General features: G+C 31.8%; 2 protein-coding genes across 4 annotated transcripts in view; both read left to right on the top strand.

The window, feature by feature from the left end:
* Window positions 1–1,959: 1,959 nt before the first annotated feature.
* On the top strand, window positions 1,960–4,669 carry LOC113393732 (uncharacterized). The gene is made up of 2 exons (XM_026630758.2): window positions 1,960–2,107; window positions 2,183–4,669. Exon 2 carries the CDS (start codon window positions 2,231–2,233, stop codon window positions 4,133–4,135), a length of 1,905 nt encoding a protein of 634 aa, XP_026486543.2. The 5' UTR covers window positions 1,960–2,107; window positions 2,183–2,230; the 3' UTR covers window positions 4,136–4,669.
* A 7,094-nt stretch (window positions 4,670–11,763) lies between these two features.
* Window positions 11,764–16,812, top strand: part of LOC113393735 (lysosomal alpha-mannosidase-like) — a 32,019-nt gene continuing 26,970 nt past the window's right edge. For all 3 annotated transcript variants that reach the window (XM_064220128.1, XM_064220126.1, XM_064220127.1), the window contains exon 1: window positions 11,764–11,875. In XM_064220128.1, coding sequence (XP_064076198.1) covers window positions 11,856–11,875 — 20 coding nt within the window. In that variant the 5' untranslated portion in view covers window positions 11,764–11,855. The remainder of the gene's footprint in view (window positions 11,876–16,812) is intronic.

Below are 16,812 nucleotides of genomic sequence, written 5' to 3'. Positions count from 1 at the left end.
TCTCAACTTTCGTTAGTAAATAACCATATTTAAACTCATAATATGTACTGATTACAATAACTGACACTTTATTTTTCGCATCGTCGAATAGCCTATTTTTTCCTTTTTAACAATGTAAGTATATAAAATTTCCACCCTATGAATACGTGAGAACATAAATCGATCGATCGAATCCCCTTTTTTTACCATTTAAAAATGAGTCGTCATCGCCGCCTAAAGTTATTGGCGCTATAAATTAAATTAACATTTTGTAATTTGTAATAACAAAGTTGCCTTGGTAACTAAGATGATATGTCCCATATGCCTGTAGTTTCTTCACCCTTCAATCTAGAACAGAACAGCACTGAGTACTGCAGTAAAATATCTGATAAATAGGTGGTCTCAATCTTTCATTAACCATGGATGGTAGGAACCACAATTATGCACCAATTGTGATCTGTCTCAAATAAAAACAAGGATGCACATGACCCTCAAGACAATCTAAATAAAAACAGAGATAAATAAATATTGGACCACATCACATACTTTACTCTGATCCCAATGAAAGTAGCTAAAGAACTTGTGTTATGGAAAATCAGAAGTAACGACGGTACCATGAATACCCAGACCCAAGACAACATAGAAAACTAATGAACTTTTTCTACATCGACTCAGCCGGGAATCGAACCCGCGACCTCGGAGTGGCATACCCGTGAAACCCAGGGTACACTACTCAGCCACGGGTGTCGTCACCATAGACAGCCATCACGTTGATGGAAATTGGTCAACTTAAAGAAAAAATAAAATATAATATAAATTATACGTGAGTATTTGCTATTACTATACAGATAATAAAATAAAAACACCGTATAAAATGTGGGTTACGTCAAATCGCGACGATCGAGTGGGATGGCAACACTACTGATCATTTAAATTTTTGGCCTATTGACTTGACCAAATACCACAGTTTTCCTAATTCTAGTTAGTTTATACAAACTTCTTATATTAAATATAATAAATATTCTATAATTTCAAAAATAATTTGTTAAGTACTATCATTCGAAAAAATGGAAAATTCATTCAAATTTCTCATTTTCTTTTCACAGGTAAATTTCATCTGATTTTTACTGATATAAATTTATAGTAAAATGAAAAATAACTATTTTTACAGTAAGCAAAATTTAATATTAGTAATTTCTTAGGTAAAGAAACTCGTAACTGAAAAGTACTTGCATGCGTACGTAAAGTAATGCGCCACCTTGATCAATAGAACAAAGACAAACATACCTTAGATTTACACAGTCAACTATTTATATCGATTTCAATATTAATGTTAAAGTTCCGATAGCAACTTTGCTGATATTCAAATTTTTTATTTACTTTTTTACTTACTACAAAATAACAATAAAAAAAAAACGGATAAAAATATTCAGATTCTTGACCAATGACAGCTCCTGGATTTGGAAAAGGGTTTTACTTGTACGATACTTTACCTTATGAACCTTAATTTATTTCAAACACCCTAGTTTTAATTTTAAGAAGCGCTTCTTGGATACGTAAGTAGGAAATTTGAATAGTATAAATTCTTTAAGTATAAAAGTGATATATTTTTGAGGACCCATTTTTTTACAAGCTTCTATTAAAATTGACTCGTCAAGGTGTCTAGATACAATTTTTGCTACCTCTTATAATAATCTCTTATTAAAATTTCTCAAAATTGCATCTGAAATTTTAAGTATTTTATTAAATTAATAGAATGCGTTCTGATTCACGTAATTATTTTAAACATATTTATTTTCAAATTATTATATGGCAATATTTTTAACATTAATACACAACTAATTTAAAAAGCACTGAGACGGTCCAGACGTTGCACGTATCGATTAATGTGACATTGCACCATGATTCATAATCGAATGACCTACTAATTTAATCGGATTATATCAGATGTTTTCTCTTATTTTGATTTGGGTTGTAACTTGTCAAACAAGAATTGACAAAGGATTTGATTTGTAATTACTTTGAAGGTATTTTTTAATGATATAATATTAAAACTCAGTTAGTATGAGGTAGGATCAGTGTAATATCAACCGACCGACGCTTTTCTAGCAACATTCTAAAACTACAGGTAAAATTTGCTCGTTTATTAAACACTTTTCGTGAGTTCTTTGTTGTTTTGATATCGTGTTTTGATTGTTTCCAGTGTTCCAACTCGCTATTGTATGAAAACGTATGAAATTTACACACGACGATGGCGTTTTCTTTTCGAAAAATGCTATCAAACATCAATTATTTCAAAAAATCTGAAGATAACACTGAAAATGTCTTGTCTGATACGAACTTGAAGAGACGTAGACATACATATGTTTCGGACGAACCTATCATAATAAACTTCGAGTCCACAGAGCCGGACTCTACATCGAAACAATGCACTAGTAGTCTAAAACTCCCCGAATCTGTAAAAAACTTCGCCGCCAAAAAAGGTTCTTTATCAGACACGGATTTACTAACCCTAAGTGTGGAAGCGCCATTGCGAGAAAAAAGGCGTAAATGTAAAAAACTTAAATTAGACGTCAAAAAAGCGAGTCATTCTATGAACCATTTAAGCGAAGACAGCTTCAATAATGTGGAGAACACACCAAAGCATGTTTTGTTAGAATGTAAGAGTTCCGATGTGTTTAGCGAGCGGTTCAGAGGATTCGATTTCAATAAATCGTTTGATTTAATTGATGCAATATCGGACGATCAACCATCTTCACCATTCGTTGAGGATGTAGATATTGAATCTTTATCGGAGCAATCAGATTCTGATGTGTCGGTTCACACGAATAAATCATCGATTAAAATGTGTCGTAAAGTCACAGACAGCCAGTCAAGTGATGAAAATCAGTTAGTACCCTCAACTAGTCTCGAGTCGTTCGGAGATGTTGAATTGGACAAGAATGAAGAGGAACGAGTCCAGTTGTTATTGAATTATCAAATTAAATTGGATAAAATCGAGTCCTTCTTAAGGAAACTGTTCAATGACTTTCAATTCCACATCGAAGTATCGAAACTGTTTTATTCAAAATCAATTGTTACAGCTCTTTCCGGAACAGATGTAAGCAATATTTCTAAAAATAGTGAGAACTTATACAATAAGAATGATAGAGGTCAAAGTCCCGTTGGGTGGAATATCGTCATGGAGAGGGAAGATGATGACGTTAAAATGAAATTGAGAAAACAGTTACTATCTATTAAATCAAATATAGAAGATTTTGTACGAATTTATTTACAAAGTAATACGGAAAGCAATAAATTAGGAAACTATAAGAGTATCACATTTAACACGAAGAAGCTTAAACATTCTGTATCGAAACGTCAAAATGTTAGTCATAAGAAAAGAATAAAACACTTTGATTTTCCAGATTTAAGAGAAGCAATGATAAATCTATTTTCCATGGATGACGTCAACACAAACAACATTGATAACACGAGTTATTCCGATGACTCAGACACATGTAAATGCCTTTGTAAATGTCACCAACCATCTTCACCGAGTTCGCAAACTGATTCCGGACTAACAACAAAAACAAGTGACGGTTCTTCATCCATCACATCATCGATCGGTAATTTCAGCCTTGATTCATCTACATTAACAGCATATTCAGAGTCTCTAGACCAGATTGTCAGCTACAATAGCTTCCAAGACACGAGTCTCTACAATACATTGCTCCAGAAAGCCGCTATCGAACGCATAACATTCTACGTAGAAGTCCATAGCATACAACTGAATTGTGAATTAACGGACCCAGATATAGAATCCAAGAATATTATAACTTTCTACTGTCCGTCATGCAAAGATACACATAACGATGAGAATAGCTTGTTAAGACACATATTAAGTCAGACACATTGTGAAAAAATACATTTTATATATAAAACTGCCTATATTAAGAAATGTATGTCGGCTGGTAAGGAAATTCAACCAAGCACCGTATTGAACTCTATGAGAATGTACCGTGATGCGAATAAGATTGTCTGCTTTGGGGATGCAATATACGCTTGTTCGTTATGTTTCGAGAATTTGATCGTTGGTGAATCAGTACTCATGGCCCACTGTTCCGATCCGCAACACGTAGACCGTCGGGAGAAACTTGAAGATATTGTTGGTTAGTGATGTTATACAAATTATTATTAAATATCATGTATTTTAAATGTCCCGCATCGATTTAATTTTCACTAGCTCAATTACTTTTCTTAACAATATATATTTTTTTAATTTTGAACTGTCAAATCGATGTTTGATGTGATTCTTTTTTTTTTTTAATTTTATCGTTTGCATGTTGATCTATGCAAGAATTAAACTTTGAAATAATCTTACACTAATTTTCACATTAATGTAAACTTGACAAAAACTAATTATCCTTTTTTTTCTATTCTATATTTCCTATTTATTGTCTGTTGACTGTTAATTTTGATTTTTTTTTTTTTGTTTCCAAACTTCATTTATTTTATATTTTTAATTTCTTTACAAAACAAAAGGTGCTCAAATTCATTTTTATATGCTAAGCTGCGTTCATCCTAATATTAATTCTGAATTTAGTAATAAGTATTCTGGCTTTAATCTAAAACCATATTTAATTACATCTATGTTATACTTTGGATAAGATCGGTATTTTAAGGTAAATAGATCTAGAAAGCAATTTGTTTTATACAGGGTTATTGGTAATTCGACGTATTCCCGTTAGGAGGTGATAGGGGTGACTATTTGCGATAATTTTAACCCCCATTTTTGAGTTATCACGTTTTTTAGATTTTTTCAAAATAAATCAAAATTGCAACTTCAAAACTTATTAAAAAAAAACTTTCGATTAAAATCTCCTTTTTTCTTCTGATTTATAAAAACGATTAAACACTGGATATTTTTCAATATTTAAACAATAATTATCCGTCGATATTATTTCAATATTTTTTTTATTTTTTTCCATCAAATATGCCTGAAAAACAAAAAAGATCAGCCTAGTTCTTGCTCGAAGTGACTTCCCCTATTGCGAACGCAAAGTCGCATTCTTTTTAAAGTTAAGTTTCTTGTTAAGTTGTGACTTAAATACCGATCATAATGATTTTTACACCTCTCCTTATAACACCTCACCTCACCTTATAACACCTCCTAACGGGAATACGTCGAATTACCAATAACCCTGTATATTTACAATTAATTATCCCTCACTAGCTTAAACACACATACAAAATAAACAAACGTATCTGGGCGGATAAGTGCTGCTGCATAATGAAAGTGTTTCTATTGAATTTTGCTAACAATAAATAGCGTAAAAAATATCATTTAAATATCATTAAATAATTAATATTTTTAAATTTACGTTTATGTTATTGAAGTTGAGTTCTACTTCTTGCTCCAGATAAGTTTGCAGCACAATTACGTACCAAAATATACATAAGTGAATTGGTTATCAATATTTATTTTATATATAAAAAGTAATTTTTTTGTTCGTACGACATGCGTTTCGTTCATTCGATTGACTTGAAACTCTAACAGTTTTTGGTATCTTCGATAACGCATACAAGGCTTGCGAAACATTTAAAAAACTATAAGCTTACAACGAGAAATTATAGATTTTTAAGTTTATTTTTTTCTAAACGTTTTGCGCCATCTGTCAGATTGCATACAGCCAAGACATTTTTTGAAATTAAATTATAAATCTTAAGAAAAATATTTACAAAAAAATAATATATGTTCCTAAAAATTTTACCGGTGTTCAATAAAAAATAAAGTGAGACGTCGAATTTTCGAATGAACAGGGTTTTAAAGATTAATTCGCTTTTTAACTATTTACGTAACGATTTAGAATTAACGTAGTAGGTATACCTTTAATGATAGTAACTCGCAAAATAAAAAATTAATAAAAAAATGTAGTTGTATATACATAAATAGGTACAGTTTTCTTTAAAATCATATATCTGATTAACTCTCGCGTGTAGTCTTATTTTTTTCATAAATATTACAATCGTATTAAACCTTCAGTTTAAGTCACAGATAAAAAAAAAGTAAGTATATTCAATTGAGTTTTTTTTTGAAGAAACAGTTATTTCTATTTCATATCTTATCAAGTTTTTAATTTTTACGTCGTCCTTTTAAAGAGATTTTCTTTTCTATAAATAATATTTAACATTTTCGTATTTTCTCAGCAATTTTGTCGAACAATAACCTTTATTTACTTTATTACGTATTAACGACTAATTTAGAATTACATTATAGTTGCATGTATAATAATAGTCTCAAATTAATTTACTACGAACAGGATCTCAATAATTCTATAAGCCTCCAAAAAGACTGATTTTGAATCAAGTGTTCAAAAGTATTTAAAAAAAAAAACAAACGTCAAATTACGCCAAGGTACCGATTACGACCGCCTATTCTAATAGTTAAAATAAATCTAGGTTAGAACGTCTATTTCCAGAACTGTGTTTTCTTAAAGCAATATTATTGCGAACGTTTTATGTGGTGACAAGCACAGGATCACTAATTTAATCTGTTATGATATTCATCTTAGAACGTAAGTCCATATAATCTACTTAATTAGGCATCAATTTTATTAAGTTTCTAAATGTAATGGTTTTTTTATAATAATATTACTATTTTTATATGTAGTACGTACAAATTTCAAAATGAGAAAAAGCAATAAATAGTTCGGTTGAAAACAATTTTAATAGGTACTCAGTGATTTTTTTTTAATTTAAATTATTCTGTAAAACTACAATTAACATTATAAAACCATATTATGCGCGATAGAATAAAAAAGCTTTAATATTTATAATGGCGGGCATGGCTGTTTAAAAAAAAACATCTGTGATTTTACTGTTGATAAACCGAAATTAATCTTAGGATTGTTAAAATGTGTGTCGACTTTTTCTTTGTTTCTTGTCTTCCATACTGCTTATTTCTTTGTTATTGCAAATATATTTGCTTTAAATGTTTAATAAAAGACACGTTCTGCGATTGTGATATATATCTATTTTAAATTAATGAATATTAAAAAAAAATACATTTAATTTTTCATACATCTATGAGAAAATGTTTTTCCGTTTGAAAGTTAACGTACATTTTCTTAATTTGACAAAATATGTTTACATCAATTTATCGTAATAGTCAAAATGTATCTGCTGTACTGTTGTCATTAGAATTATTATTTATTTAAAGTCGCCACACAACCGCTGTGATCCACAAAAAAGTGTTCATATAAAAATAGGATAAAATCAGAAATTGCAGAGACCTAATAATATTATTTTTCTCTTCCCAAGCATTCCTTTACTGACTTTTTTTTTAATTATTATTTAGGTAAAGGCTTGTTATTATAGAGCCAAAAAAGGTTTATTCATTAAAAACAGTGAGGTTTCTGCAATTTATGGTCTGTTGGTTTCTTTGTTAAAATTTTTTGTAAACCACATCCGATTTTCGAGTGATTAAATGAGTGTAGTTTGGATATCTTTGTTTTATTTTTTAACTTAGCCTTACGGCTTCGCTCGTCGTAGATATAGAGATGAAAATCCTGCAAAATTGCTACATAACTATGGCAAAGCTGACGTAGTCGCCATGAAGTGCTGGCAGATGTTACTTACGATGTAACATCTTAGCCTTTTAGCTGTAATTTTAGAATACTCGTGCAACGAACGGCCCTTATTTGGCTATTCACATTTAGTCAGTCCACCAAGGGCCGGCGTCAACCATCTAGACACCTCGAGCTATATATGCATTCGGTGAACTTTTATATTCGACCAGGATCGACTAGGCCGCAAGAGCCCGGCTGGTTCTAGAGTCGTCTTTGAGTATAAATCGGGGATATTATTTTTCGAGCCATGTGAGTGAGTGCCGACTCTAAAGCGGGCAGGAGACTCCAGACCTCCGGCTGTGGCTGCGCCCTGGGCTGTGGCACTAGTACACCACTTCCATGCCTTAAATAACAAGGCGTTCTATGCAGACCTTACATTCTTGAAATGAGAAAAGTGTACTTGATAGACAATTGTTTTTTTCTTATAATGTAGTTGGCTGTTCGTTAACAATGGCTAAAGTGTTCAAAATCGATCAGGAGAATGTCATCTTCATCATTACCTGCGGGCTAATTTTGAATTTACTTTATGAGAAATGTTTTATTTATTTATTTTCATTAAGACAACCAACAGTAGATACAAGATTACATCGAAATAAAAAAAATACATTTCAAAATTATCTAGGCGAAGTTCTACTACTTAGAGGTAGTCTCACCGTGCACTATAATATTGCACAATATGTATTAAAAATAAGCAATAATTAGAAATAACAAGTATAATATATTTTTTAAACTATTATATAATTAATAAAATCAATAAATTACAAATGAGCACAAACAAAATAGACTATTCGACTATGCGAAAAATAAAGTGTCAATTATTGTAATCAGTATATATTATGAGTTTAAAAATGGTTATTTACTAACGAAAGTTGACAATAATATTAAATTTATTCAAAAATCCATAAGAAAAAATGCATTTTTTTAAACGTTTGTCACGTGACGCTCCTGATTGGTCGGGTTTATGATCACATCACTTGCTTGTTAACCTCGTTTGCCTACCTACATAAAATCCACCGTATGTGGATTATATGTGCCACAGATTACAATACAGGCAAGTGACGTCACCGACCCCATTGCAGTGCCATATTATCAAAGCAGCGTTTTCGCGTGCTATTTAAATATGGAATTTTTAATTTCATATTTTTCAGCAAATATGTACTAGAATTAAAAAAAACAACTTTTACTGGGTTCCTTAACCTCAACTAAATAATATAAAATGTCTATCTCTTAGGGATAGCCCACAACAAGCATTTGTTATCCTTTAATTTTTATGAGAAATAATGGCTTATTTTCGAAGCGATTTTAAGCAATACAACATTTAATTGTTGTTTACAATTGTAGAATAATCTATACTAATATTATAGAACCGAATTTGATGAAGTATGTTATGAAGCAAGCTTGAATATCAAGGAAGGACATAGGCTGGCTTTTTATGCCTCATACCTTAAGACCAACCCCTGAAGGACTAGCGACGCCGCGGTCCACAACTCGTATTTTAGAACTGCAGTGTGGCAGTACCATTTCATATCTCCGTATGCATCATCATAAGGGTTTCAGGGAAAATAAAGATGTTTTTTCTTTGTAAATCACTTTATATCACAGAAAATACAATTATTTGTTAATATACAATGTTATTGATAATTCGCCGTAGTCCCTTTAAGTGATAGGGGTGCCTCTTCGCGATAATTTTAACCCTCATATGCGTAAAGTAAACCATTTTTGAGTTATAATGTTTTTAAGCTTTTTTCAAAGTAAGACAAAAATGCAACTTTTAGCTCTCCAGAAATAAGTATTTGAAACGGGATATTCACCATGTTTTTTATTTTTATTCGGTGGAGCTCGATATTTCGACGTTATCCACGAATGCCTTGTTCACGAGACTAAGTTAATATGTAAATAATGTTCTCTTGTTTATGGTAATAAAAATAATTGAATTTCCCACTGCTGGACTAAGGCCTCCTCTCCTGTTTGAGGAGAAGGTTTGGAGCATATCATAGCATATCATGCTGCTCCAAATGTGGGTTGGTGAAATACACATGTGGCAGAATTTCGTTGAAATTGGACAGATGTAGGTTTCCCCAAAATGTTTTCCTTCACCGCCGAGCACGAGATGAATTATTATAAACACAAATTAAGTACATGAAAATTCAGTGGTGCTTGCCTGGTGTTGAACTCGCAATCATTGGTTAAGATGCACACATTCTAACCACTGGGCCATCTCGGCTCTTAACTTGTTACAATGTAATTCTAATAAAAATTGATGGCAATTAATTTATCCTAGTTGTGTAATGTATTACTATAAAAATCATACAGATAATAAATAAGAAACAAAAACAATCCTTTTTAGAAATTTTCATTTGAATTTGGAACAGAATCATCTTGTAATTTTTGCAATTCGTTGAATGCATTCATACAGGGTTTTTTAAACGGAGATCTGTGCAAGTCAATGATTTTTTGTATAACTGTATAATTTGTACTAAATTTCTTTTGAGCTTGTAGATAAGTTAACAGAAGTCTACCATAGTTCTTATCGTTAACACATTGCTGCGAGACATTCGACAATTTTGTTAATATGAACTGTTGTATGAAATCTGTTTTTTCACAATTCTTATACAATATATATATTGAATATAAATGATGCATGAAAACCTCATTGGACAAATTAAATAAAGTTATATTTTTCATTAATTCCAATTGATATTTAGTGTCTATGGTCGATATATACTGCTGTATAACTTGACCGGGTAAATCTGTATCTTTAATTATTAATTCTAATAAATACTTAAATATTTCACTATTACATTTTTCAGCCTTTATTATTATATCTAAGGACGTCCTCGTGTATTCTCTTTTCAAATATACCGGCAAAAATGACGTATAGAATTTCTGAAGGAATGTCAAATTTATAACATTCGTTTCGAAAATATGGTTGCACAACTTTTCAGCGGATGTTAGTGATAATTTTTCGGCCAGCATGGAATATAGGGCTGAATGTTTTAAGCAATTTTCCACTAAGTAATCGAATTGAGAAATAGGATCAATATCACTTATTTCCTGCCAAATGTCGTCAGATATTTCGACTTTGTCTTGAATTAATGTTTCTTTGTTGTCTGTATTCGTATTCTCTGGTGACGGGATTGGAATTGCTTTATTGTCGTTTTCATTTACAACATTTTTCATATCCAAGTGGTTAAAAGAACCAAACCTTTTAATCCATTTATTATTCAAATCTAATTTTGAAGCTTCGATACAACTTTTGAGAAGTGGCAGCGAAGACTCGGAGAACTGCCACAGTGCCATAGTATATTATATTAAATTAATAATTAAATATTAAATGTTACTTATACAATTCAATTCTTAGTTTAATGGCTTTTAGTTGTGCCGACAGGACACAGATTATTTCGCCAATGTCACGTAGGAATGTTACTTATATTGAGCTTTAAGTTGCTTATAAACATGTCAAATACATTTTAAATTTCATAATTTCATATTCATAATACATACATTTGACATTTGCAATATTGCCATATGATATAATTAAATTACAATTAATATACAAAAATGATATGTTATCAGTAATATTTGCAAACTAAAATGTATGTATTTCCATCTAAAGGAATTCTAAATAATAAAATGAAAATAATTTTGGACAATATCGACATCTTAAATTTTCCTTAAGAAATTATATTTCTTTATTAAGCCCGTCATATTACTTAAAAAATACTACATACACATATATATGCTACGCCATAACTGCATTTGGTCATTTTCTGTAAAATTTATGCCTTTTAAAAAATAAAATAAAAATATATAGAGTAATTCTAAATTTATCTTTCGATGAATATTCCTGGAACTAAATTGCTTATCTAGAAATTGCCACAAATTTTCCGGCGTGACGAAAATTACTAGTGTTGCTCTTCCCGTCTTACTTACTTCTTTATAATTATAGGCCTTTTTCAACTTAATATCAAATTCCTAAAAAACCTTTTAAATATAATACTTATGATAACAATAAATTCATATGTACATATTAAATACCAATTTGCGTAGCTATAAATAATTACTTCACTAGGATGTAAGATCTATAACGTTTGATTGTGTTAAAGAAAAAAAATTCTTATCAGTCAGTCAGCTGTCATCATTTTGTCAAGTTGTCCATCACAATTATATAAAACCAATTCAGTTATTAAATTTAAACGAACGCGAGTAGTTGTTTAAATTGATTTTTTTATAAAAAAATATGAAGTTTAATTATTAGTTGTATTCATGATGTTAATACTTAAAAGGTAAGCTTTTCAATACACTATTAATTAAAACTGTATAAATTTACTGAAACAAATGTTTAAAGTATCCTTAGACTAACCAATGTAGGAAAAAATATAAAATTATTTAAATATAGGTAGAAAAAATGTTCTGAGATATTTTAAGCACGCAATGAACAATAGAGATAAGGGTACTTAAATAACAAAAGCATAAAATAAATATTATAAATAATTTCTAATTAAAAATATTCAAATATATATTATTGGTAAAAACACATTTTAAACTTAAATCCCGTTTGCCCTTTTCTTATGCTCATGAATATAACATCGCCTTGTAATTAGTTACGAAGTCGCTGGGACAATTGCTAATAAAGTCAAATTGTATTTATATTTAACGGTTTTTGTATCGAAAATACACGTATTTATTGAACTCGTCCATATTGTCCGATTGATGTGTGGCACGCGAGCGAAACTCATCGCAAAATATCCTTAGATTTGAGGGAAGTGTCCTCTGCTTCGCCAGAAGTAGCGAAGTCATCGCTTAGAAGCAGGGTCGCGTTTAGGGGAGGGCAACCGCGGCAACTGCTTTGTGGCCCCCACAACAGACATTCCGACGAGTTAACATATATCTTAACATAGTCAAATAATGTTACTAATTACTGTTTTAAAGTTACCGACACAAGTAAATGAATTATAGCTTACTAATTGAAATTAAAGTATTCAAATTAATTCATAATATTATTATTAGGGTCTCCACGCCTCTGTTGCCCCAGACCCTCCAGACCTTTAAATCCGACTCTACTTAGGAGTAAGGTTTGGCTATGTCGACAAACTGCGAATATTTTATCGCCTAGTCTTTTAAGGAATTGCATGGCTTGACTGTAAAGAACATGTAGCTAATATATATGAAAACACAGCAGCTTTTCCTGCCTTGTTTTTTTAACCGATTTTAGGATTGTAGACGCACCGGCAAATGTCCACCTGATGTTAAGTGGTCACCACCGCCCGTAGACATTGGCGCTGTTAGAAATATTAACCATCCCTTACTTCGCCAATGCCAACCTTGGGAATTAAGATGTTATGTCCCTTTCTTTTGGTTTCGTATTGACGAGCTGCCAATAAATACACGTTGGAAATAGTCCAAGAGCCGAGATGGCCCAGTGGTTAGAACGTATCTTAACCGACGATTTCGCGTTCAAACGCGATCAAAGCACCACTGAATTATCATGTGCTTAATTTTGTTTGAAGGAAAACATCGTGAGGAAACCTGCATGTGTCTAATTTCAACGTAATTGTGCCACATGTGTATTCCATCAATCCGCATTGGAGCTGCGTAGTTGAATATACTCCAAACTTTCCTCAAACCTCAAAGGGAGAAGAGGCCTTAGCCCAGCATTGGGGAATATACAGGCTGTTAATGTTGAAATCGAAAGCGAGCCTTAAAGAAGTCGCATACGAAGCGTAATATTTGATATCTCTCCTGGATAATATACATCGATTACCAATCAAATCAAATCAAATTATACTTTATTCGAGTAAGCTTTTACGAGCACTTTTGAATCGTCATTTAACAAACTATATTAAGTGAAGCTACCACCGGTTCGGAATCTACCGAGATTAACCGGCAAGAAACTGTGTAGTTCGATTTTTTCAACGTTTAAACAAAGTCGTGTTAGTTAAATACCACAGGGTACTTACGTTAGTGAAAAATAAATTATGAAATTGATTTTGAGTCATAAAAGTGCATTCGGCAAACGTCGTAATTTTTAGTCTGTATATCACGTTACCTAAAACACGAGACGCCACGGTGTGACGTTATATAGGCAAAAACTGTCATATCAATAGCATCTAAGACTTTGTTAAACAACTTTTCCGGGAGTTTTAATGCTAGTATCTGGTATGTAAACTAACAATATCGATTTGAATTCGATATTTTTCTAAACAACATCAAATATTTATAGCTGTTAACGTTGAATGAGTGCCAGTAGCACATACACGACTGATGTTTTTATCAATGTGACGTCACCAAAATGACAGCGTTTAGGCGGGAATAAAAGAAGGTTTAAAATTTAATTCTATGGTAAGTAAACGTGTTTATTTTGCCGAAATATTTTTTTTTGTGCTTTTTTTAATCATAGTAGAATTATTGTATTTAACTAACATGACTTTGTATCATAATTTATACCAACCCGCATTGGAGCAGCGTGGTGGAATATGCTCCATACCTTCTCCTCAACGGGAGAGGAGGCCTTAGCCCAGCAGTGGGAAATTTACAGGCTGATTATGTTTTATGTTATGACTTTGTATTTGACTGCCCGGAAGTGAACGAGTATTAACTCCACGCTTTTTTAACATCTATATAATCTTGTATTGATTAATATGCCTTATTTAACAATGTGTTTTTTACAAATTTTGAAATATTTAAAAAAGATTTGAGTTTATGAATCGGCAAAGATAAAAATATCTGCGGAATTTGAGTATAGAACCTTGTCCCAGGCAGGATTTATTGACTTTACGGAGTCGGAAACTTGGCGTTACAAGCTTATCCTTACGTCACGTGTACAGATATTAATTATCACTGTTTCTATCAAAGTGATCAATGGTTCTGTGAATATACATAATATTGTTGTACATTTAATCCTTTCGGAAAATTATTTAGTACCTTTTGGACACTTCAGCACCGCGCACGCTCATTGGTCGAATCTAATAGGTTTCCTGTTACACATTTCCGTCCCTTTTCGCTCACCGATTGAAAGAAAGCGAGACAAAATATAAAAAAGAAGACAAGTTCGATGGACATGAATTTTTAATTATGTCGAATGTGAATTTGCTGAGCGAACACTAGTTCTGATAAATGTACATCATTTTCGTACTCCTTATCTAAACTAATTCACTTTCACGGTCACATCACTGAAATTAATTTGATGAATTTTGTCATGAAGCAAGCTTTGTACCCTAAGGTAGGATATAGGATTTTTTTCCAAAACGCTTAAAACGAAATAGTTTAGCACACGTACTTTCGTGACGTAGACTCTTCACTAAAATTTTGGGTAATTCATTTGGAATTAAATGAGAGAAATATCTTTGTATGAATTATAAACGTATAAAGTCGGGATGGACATCTTTTTTTTTTTATATTCCTAGCAGTTTCGTGATGTTTTACCAGCAGTGCTGCTCCACCCTCGTGATTCGTAGGGTGATGTTACTACATAAGTTGTCCTGCGTACTACATGTTAAAAAAAAGTTTCCCGAAGATTTTCATACCTGTTTTAACCGGATTCTTTAAACTAGCTAAGCGTACGGATGATGGGAAGCTACTTTGTTTTATATTTCGTGTTGTGAGTAGGTTCCTAAAATTCCCTGATTTTTCGGAAACATAAAATGAGAGTCGTTAATTTTAACCCTGAGTAGAATTTAAAAGCACATTTTTTTTGGGCTTATAGTTAATCTCGTGGAGGGCGGTTAAAATATCATAATGACAGACAGGCGGACAATGTTTTCCTCGAATGAAAATTTGTCACAAGTGTATTGTAGATAGTCTATTGAAAAAGATGGTGGAATAATCTCCAATCGAGAAATGAAAAAAAAATAATCCAATAATTATGATGAGAGGTTTATTAGCGTAGCTTTAGGGTATAAACGGGTTGTTACTCTACTTTTTTTTATCTGTTAAAAGTATATTGACCCGAAACGACAGGACTGGGACTTGGCTAATGTAAAAGTTTTATTAAAATTGACTCAGCCTTCTAAACAAACCGTTAGATCTAGAACGAATCCGTATGGGATTTAAAAGCAAAAAATCTAGGTTTACTAAGCGACCTATTCTCACACGTACCAGGATCTCATAACTGTAACGGAGGCGAATGCCTTGTTTTTATCGACATAGCGACTTAGGTACTGTACTATTTTTTTTTTTAATTCTTGAAATTAAAAACAGGTCGAACATCTTAACCTCGTTTCAATTGAATCTATATATACAAGAAAACATCCTCTTAATGTCTAGCTTGAATCTTCATTTAAGAAGTACTTAAAGTCAAGTTATATATTAAAAATAAACACTGCCTATCCGAACCATACGAAGAAGATAAAAAAACACTTGACATCTATTGACGCAATGTCATTGGTCAAGAGCTTGATTAAGCTGTGATATTCATTATGATTGGTCGAAAAATGACTTTTTGAATATCGACGGAACTTTGGACGTGAATTTAAAGTGGATATAAGTAGTCAAGTGTAACAGTGTTGTATTATAAATAGAGATATGTTAATCAAGTACTGTTTTTAGTTCAAGATATAGCTGAGGTATTAGCAAATCGCATGGAATACGTCTGTTTGATTATCATTACTCCTTCGATTGAAAAAAGCTGTAGATATTTCTAAAATATATTTATTGTTATTTAATTTAAAAAATATTATATATAAATATTGGACAACATCACATACATTACTCTGATCCCAATGTGAGTTGGTAAAGCACTTGTGTTATGGAAGATCAGAAGTAACGACGGCACCACAAACACCCAGACCCGAGACGACATAGAAAACTAATGAACTTTTTCTACATCGATTCGACCACGGAGGTCGTCAAATATTATCAATAATTCCTTTTTATTGGTTTATAATATAAACTATAGTGTATCTGCACAATGGACACAACATCTCAGTCCCCAAGGTTGGTTGCACATTGGCGTATTGGCGTATTGGTAAATATTTGCAGTGCCAATGTGAGTTTTGAGACAACAACAACCATGTGGCCTATTTATTGCGTCTACCTATAGTAAATAAATAAAAAAGATGTTCATTTTATCGAACAATTTTATCCTAACTAATTTAGTGTTGCCTGTTTAACTTATTAGTGTTTTTAATGGGTGGTGCGTTAAATAATGCTGTCTTTTTCTTTTTTTTTTATGGTATCGGTAGGCGGACGAGCAAATGGGCCACCTGATGGTAAGTGGTCACCA

Source organism: Vanessa tameamea, chromosome 31 (assembly GCF_037043105.1).
Source record: "Vanessa tameamea isolate UH-Manoa-2023 chromosome 31, ilVanTame1 primary haplotype, whole genome shotgun sequence".
NCBI lineage: Eukaryota > Metazoa > Arthropoda > Insecta > Lepidoptera > Nymphalidae > Vanessa > Vanessa tameamea.
The sequence above is the reverse complement of the archived record's forward strand: the minus strand, read 5'-3'. Positions and strand labels throughout refer to the sequence as shown.

What these genes read in the sequence shown, in the direction of transcription:
- LOC113393732 (XM_026630758.2), top strand. Translation starts at nt 2,231, where the DNA reads ATGGCGTTTTCTTTTCGAAAAATGCTATCAAACATCAATTATTTCAAA.